The sequence below is a fragment of the Centruroides sculpturatus genome, unplaced genomic scaffold (assembly GCF_000671375.1).
Source record: "Centruroides sculpturatus isolate CEXI.00-Female unplaced genomic scaffold, Cexi_2.0 scaffold590, whole genome shotgun sequence".
NCBI classification, from domain to species: domain Eukaryota; kingdom Metazoa; phylum Arthropoda; class Arachnida; order Scorpiones; family Buthidae; genus Centruroides; species Centruroides sculpturatus.
Window position 1 is genome coordinate 117,162 of NW_019384761.1, and position 7,566 is coordinate 124,727.

General features: G+C 29.3%; 1 protein-coding gene and 1 long non-coding RNA gene across 3 annotated transcripts in view; both read left to right on the forward strand.

The window, feature by feature from the left end:
• The first annotated feature begins 48 nt into the window (after positions 1-48).
• Positions 49-6,877, forward strand: LOC111628802. Of its 2 annotated transcripts, none has more exons than XR_002757226.1 (3): positions 49-128; positions 2,984-3,032; positions 6,763-6,877. It is a non-coding gene; the product is annotated as an uncharacterized LOC111628802 (long non-coding RNA). The 2 variants fall into 2 exon arrangements; XR_002757227.1 differs by lacking the exon at positions 49-128 and adding an exon at positions 2,692-2,803.
• A 169-nt stretch (positions 6,878-7,046) lies between these two features.
• Positions 7,047-7,566, forward strand: part of LOC111628800 (kinesin-associated protein 3-like) — a 103,901-nt gene continuing 103,381 nt past the window's right edge. The window contains exon 1 of the mRNA XM_023372645.1: positions 7,047-7,186. Within this exon, the coding sequence (XP_023228413.1) occupies positions 7,047-7,186 (140 nt within the window). The remainder of the gene's footprint in view (positions 7,187-7,566) is intronic.

Genomic DNA, 7,566 nt, shown 5'->3' on the forward strand with positions numbered 1-7,566 from the left:
ATTTAAAAAAAAAAAAAAAAAGAATTGTTGTTTTAGCGTAACCATAGCAACAGAATGTCAGTCGTTCAGTGTAGAAGTTGGGAGCTAACTGAATTATAAATAAATTTGAAAATATTTAATTATTTTAGGTGAGATTCGCAGAAAATGCTTTATAATCTATAAGCTAATAAGTCTAGCAAGTAATTATTAATTTTATATTAATGCTATATTCGATGCGGATGGATTTCTCAGAATGTATAAAATGACGTTTTTAATCCATGTTTCAGGTCATTGACATATTATTTATTTATTTTTCTGTATTTTTACAGCTGAAACATTATACAGAATGCAAAGGGAAGAAGTTAAATATGTTCAAAGGTAATTGAGATGATTTCACCTCAGAATTTCTATATATGAAATGCAAATAATTAACATTTGCATAACATTCATTATTATAAGTGCACACATACATACAGTGCAAGCTAGGTAAATGACACTGACAAAACCTTCAAAATATACCGGCAAATATATAATTTAATACGAATACTTTTCGATCCGAATAGGATTCGTGTCCTATTCGGGTAAAAAATGTTCCATAGAATTAGAATGGCAAACCGTGGAATTTAGATATTTTGAAGTGGTCAGAATGGTAAATATTAAAACAAGTATACAAAAAAAAAACCATGCCTAAAATGTTAAAATTAAAACGAAAATTAACAGATACGTTCGTTACAAAAGTCAAGCAAATGGAATCAATTAAGAAATCGAATGGAAAAAGTCATTTTCTCGGAGAAACAAGTTTAATCTTAATGGGCTGGACGGATGCGTGTGCTGTTTTTTGGTCTTTAAGGCAATTTTATCCAAAGGCAACAAGGTAATGACAAAAGGTAATAGAAAATCAAGCTAAATTGGCAAAATGTTGAAACTTTAAACTGGAAAATTGGTTGCAGGATGAATTTTTTTGTTACATTATTTTGATAATTTATTGTTATTATTTGATATTTGCAATTTGCAAGATAACATTTTGTGAAAATAAATCTTTTAACTTTTTTATCTTAAAATGCCGTTTTGCGTAACTTTTGAAATTTGTAATAATTTTTTTCGTGTGGCTAATTTTTTGTCATGTACTGTATTTATGTTTCTCTGTTTGTTATTGGGAACAAACCTTTTCTTAATAACTTTAACAAACTTTATATAAATTTTATTTGAATATAAATGATGATCACAATGATACGAAGTTATCTTCATTATTTTATTTTAGTTGTAAATGAAATAAAAAATGGTATCATGTTTCACTTATATAATATTATATGTGTTCTTAATCGTTTAGTCCTTGCTGAATGGCTACTATGAAATGGAATTGTCTCAAAGATCCATAATAAAATACCAACCGAGGAGTACAAAAGCAAGAGTTGGTGCTTCACTTGCCATTACCAAGATAAAGGAAAACTTTTTACAGAAACTGTTATTGCAGGAAATAAAATATGGGTTTACAAATTTATTTCAGAGTCAAAAGGAAACTCCATGCCAATTCATTAGCTGTCAAAACTTTGATGTTCAATCATTTGCAAGAAAAACAGTGATGACTGCGTTCTGGGATTGTGAAGTCCTCCTACTATGTTTATTTTTCCTGCCAAATGAAACCATTAACAGTAACAGATACTGTGAAACTCTTGACAAATCATGTGAAGTTATTAATTGAAAGGGACCAGCATGGTTATGTGCTAGAGTGAGACTACTACATGATGGTACATGACCTCACACAAACCAGAGAAAAGCTTGGTTAGATACTATGTAGTCCTGATCTAGTTCTAACACATTTTCATCTATTTGGCCCATTCAAGAACTTCTTAGCATGAAAAAGATTCAAGAACCAAAACATATTGGAAACTACAGTTGTCCACTTCACGATGCTTGGGCAGGAAAACTACTTGGAAGGAATGTTCAAATTTGTTAAACACTAGGGTAAATGAATGCTTGTGAAAAAATAAACATTAGTATGTAATGCTTATTGAATTTTTTCGAGATTTTTTGTAATAAATATAATTTGGATCTGTACCTTAATTATCAGACAAGTCTTGTATTCATATAGACAGATATATATGATATGATTGGGTTGATGCAAAAGTTTCTGGAATTCTGTAGATCTCTCTAAAATATTTGAAATTATTCTTCAACAGATGACATCTAGAAGTTTCTTGAGAGGTACATAAATGAAGGGCATTGAGATACACAGTCATAAAGAGATATTCTGTGTGGTGATACTAACTTTTTAAATGTCAAGTTTTCCAGATCATTCTTGTGATAAAATTTGCTCATGTATGCTTTAAGATTATCAATTTGATATAAACCTTCATTCCAAGAGATGAAAAATGATACTTGTATGTACAAAAGTACATCTTAAAGTACAAAAGGTCATGGACTGATATCAGTCAAGCAGCATGGGCAATACCAAACACCAGAATGGCATCAGCACAAGGTTATGCTCTGTATTTGGTTGGATGTTTACAGACCAGTTCATTGAAAGATACTTCCACAAAGTACAACTATTACATCTGAAATCTACTGCACTCATTAATGAAAATCACTGATGAGTGCAGTAGATTTCAGACAAAGGTATCAACCAGCTTGCCTACTCTGGGATACTCAGATTCAACTTTGGATCATCATTGTTATTTCCAAGGGTGGGTTGGTCCAGATACATTTAGTAAAAAAAAGAATTGTTGTTTTAGCGTAACCATAGCAACAGAATGTCAGTCGTTCAGTGTAGAAGTTGGGAGCTAACTGAATTATAAATAAATTTGAAAATATTTAATTATTTTAGGTGAGATTCGCAGAAAATGCTTTATAATCTATAAGCTAATAAGTCTAGCAAGTAATTATTAATTTTATATTAATGCTATATTCGATGCGGATGGATTTCTCAGAATGTATAAAATGACGTTTTTAATCCATGTTTCAGGTCATTGACATATTATTTATTTATTTTTCTGTATTTTTACAGCTGAAACATTATACAGAATGCAAAGGGAAGAAGTTAAATATGTTCAAAGGTAATTGAGATGATTTCACCTCAGAATTTCTATATATGAAATGCAAATAATTAACATTTGCATAACATTCATTATTATAAGTGCACACATACATACAGTGCAAGCTAGGTAAATGACACTGACAAAACCTTCAAAATATACCGGCAAATATATAATTTAATACGAATACTTTTCGATCCGAATAGGATTCGTGTCGGGTAAAAAATGTTCCATAGAATTAGAATGGCAAACCGTGGAATTTAGATATTTTGAAGTGGTCAGAATGGTAAATATTAAAACAAGTATACAAAAAAAAAACCATGCCTAAAATGTTAAAATTAAAACGAAAATTAACAGATACGTTCGTTACAAAAGTCAAGCAAATGGAATCAATTAAGAAATCGAATGGAAAAAGTCATTTTCTCGGAGAAACAAGTTTAATCTTAATGGGCTGGACGGATGCGTGTGCTGTTTTTTGGTCTTTAAGGCAATTTTATCCAAAGGCAACAAGGTAATGACAAAAGGCAATAGAAAATCAAGCTAAATTGGCAAAATGTTGAAACTTTAAACTGGAAAATTGGTTGCAGGATGAATTTTTTGTTACATTATTTTGATAATTTATTGTTATTATTTGATATTTGCAATTTGCAAGATAACATTTTGTGAAAATAAATCTTTTAACTTTTTTATTTTAAAATGCCGTTTTGCATAACTTTTGAAATTTGTAATAATTTTTTTCATGTGGCTAATTTTTTGTCGTGTACTGTATTTATGTTTCTCTGTTTGTTATTGGGAACAAACCTTTTCTTAATAACTTTAACAAACTTTATATAAATTTTATTTGAATATAAATGATGATCACAATGATACGAAGTTATCTTCATTATTTTATTCTAGTTGTAAATGAAATGAAAAATAGTATCATGTTTCACTTATGTAACGTTATATGTGTTCTTAATCGTTTAGTCCTTGCTGAATGGCTACTATGAAATGGAATTGTCTCAAAGATCCATAATAAAATACCAACCGAGGAGTACAAAAGCAAGAGTTGGTGCTTCACTTGCCATTACCAAGATAAAGGAAAACTTTTTACAGAAACTGTTATTGCAGGAAATAAAATATGGGTTTACAAATTTATTTCAGAGTCAAAAGGAAACTCCATGCCAATTCATTAGCTGTCAAAACTTTGATGTTCAATCATTTGCAAGAAAAACAGTGATGACTGCGTTCTGGGATTGTGAAGTCCTCCTACTATGTTTATTTTTCCTGCCAAATGAAACCATTAACAGTAACAGATACTGTGAAACTCTTGACAAATCATGTGAAGTTATTAATTGAAAGGGACCAGCATGGTTATGTGCTAGAGTGAGACTACTACATGATGGTACATGACCTCACACAAACCAGAGAAAAGCTTGGTTAGATACTATGTAGTCCTGATCTAGTTCTAACACATTTTCATCTATTTGGCCCATTCAAGAACTTCTTAGCATGAAAAAGATTCAAGAACCAAAACATATTGGAAACCACAGTTGTCCACTTCACGATGCTTGGGCAGGAAAACTACTTGGAAGGAATGTTCAAATTTGTTAAACACTAGGGTAAATGAATGCTTGTGAAAAAATAAACATTAGTATGTAATGCTTATTGAATTTTTTCGAGATTTTTTGTAATAAATATAATTTGGATCTGTACCTTAATTATCAGACAAGTCTTGTATTCATATAGACAGATATATATGATATGATTGGGTTGATGCAAAAGTTTCTGGAATTCTGTAGATCTCTCTAAAATATTTGAAATTATTCTTCAACAGATGACATCTAGAAGTTTCTTGAGAGGTACATAAATGAAGGGCATTGAGATACACAGTCATAAAGAGATATTCTGTGTGGTGATACTAACTTTTTAAATGTCAAGTTTTCCAGATCATTCTTGTGATAAAATTTGCTCATGTATGCTTTAAGATTATCAATTTGATATAAACCTTCATTCCAAGAGATGAAAAATGATACTTGTATGTACAAAAGTACATCTTAAAGTACAAAAGGTCATGGACTGATATCAGTCAAGCAGCATGGGCAATACCAAACACCAGAATGGCATCAGCACAAGGTTATGCTCTGTATTTGGTTGGATGTTTACAGACCAGTTCATTGAAAGATACTTCCACAAAGTACAACTATTACATCTGAAATCTACTGCACTCATTAATGAAAATCATTGATGAGTGCAGTAGATTTCAGACAAAGGTATCAACCAGCTTGCCTACTCTGGGATACTCAGATTCAACTTTGGATCATCATTGTTATTTCCAAGGGTGGGTTGGTCCAGATACATTTAGTCCCATCTCTCACCAGCTCTTTTCAATTGTGGTTCTGGCCAAATTCATGATGGGGATAGAATAAGGTGGTCTTGATGCTTGTAGTATGGAAACAGTTAAAAGAAAAAAAAAACGATTTTTATTCATTAGCATTATTTGTCAATAAATGCATATGTTTACATTGTGTAAACAAAACATATTCAATAAAAAATGAATTTTATATCTAATTTATAAAATAACATTCACTGTCTAAATATCATTTAAATTATTATGTAAACAAAACAAAGAATGAAATATAAATTTTCGTCTACAATTATGTATCCTGGCTTTACAAATAATGCTACAAAGTTTTACAGAAAACAATTTTTTATTTTATTTAATATACAGGTATATTAAATAAAATAAAAAATTTTTTCTGTAAAACTTTGTAGCATTATCTGTAAAGCCAGTATAATAAGTTTTGATATTAGAAGATATATAATTGTAGATGAAAATTTATATTTTAGTAAGAAAAGGACATTGAGGCATTTTAATAAAACAAAGAATGATTGATTGAATTTATATGTATATATATTAAAACACCATTTAAACTACAGTGACCTTTTTGAATTCTAAAGCTGGCATGGTCTACTTTTCAATAGTAAAGGACCTTATGATACTGTTTTGATATGGAATTAGGACAGAACACTAAAAACATTTGGTTTTATGCATTCATAATGGAAATCTGAATACTAGTAATTAATCTTTAAATTTTAACACTTACAGCCTTAAGACTTGTTCACTAGACTTATTGTAAATTTCTTATGTTTAAAGCTCCAGTAATGTAAAGGCACAGGTTGTTTATGACTGTTCTAAAGAAAAGAATGCTTCTTAAATGTATTATCATCATTTTAGTTTATTTGTGATTTAATATTTTAAACTGAATTTTTTCTATTGATTTAAAAATGTTTCAAAAATTTTAATTTTTAGATTTGTGAACAATTACCTATGCTGTTATAATTTCATATAAATTAATAATGCATTAATAATAATTTTACCAATATATTAAGTAAACAACTTGAGGAGACACTGTCATTGGCTTGCTTACATCATCTAGACATATCCATTATTTTATGCTGCATTTTTCTTTATTGTTTTTAGAATAAAAATTGTTTTTTATTTACATATAAATGACACAAGATAATCAGAAAATAATCAATTTTACATAAAATTCTCTTTTGCTATTACATTCAATTTTTTTTTACCATATTTACTAGTAATAGTTCATTATATTGATATATAAGTTAATACATATAGTAAATAGTTTTATAACATCTAGTTTTATTATTCAAGTTAATATATTGAAATTTTTCATTGCTAAACTTTAATATTTTTTTTTGTATTTTGTTAAATATAATCATAATATATCAATTTTTTTTACATGAATAGACGAGTACGTCCTGGAAGCATTGATGTACACCCAACAGAGAAGGCTTTGATTGTGACATACGAATTAGAAGCTACTGTAGTTGGAGAATTGGGTGATACTATGTTNAAAAACAGATAAACTAATGAATTTGCCAATTTTTAATATGCACATTCAGAAAATGGATGTTTGGCGTTAATGGACATCCTTTCACCTGAATTAGTCCCTTAAATTGAGGTTTTACTAAACTTTAATATTTTTTTTTGTATTTTGTTAAATATAATCATAATATATCAATTTTTTTTACATGAATAGACGAGTACGTCCTGGAAGCATTGATGTACACCCAACAGAGAAGGCTTTGATTGTGACATACGAATTAGAAGCTACTGTAGTTGGAGAATTGGGTGATACTATGTTAGAAGAGACAAAAGAATGTCAAAAGATGTAAGTTTTTCAATGATTATATTATTTAGATTTTATTAATGGGAGCATTTAATAAAATATTTAAGTTAAAAAAAGATAGAAGAAACACATTTGAATAATAATTAAACAGTCCTAAATTTCAAAATATTGAAGACTGATAATACATAATTACAGTCGACCCCCTATAATTACGATTCCTATAAAACTACGAAAAAATATACGTATTTTGGAAATGTTGAGTCGGATTAGTGTAGAATCGATTAATTTTATGGAAGAAAACCTTTCAATCAGCCGTAGTCCGTAAACTTGACACGTGTCGGGCTGTGATTGGAACGACTTGTAAGAAATCGGATTCCTAATAAATTGGAACGTATCTATATCTTATAGGGGGGTCGACTGTA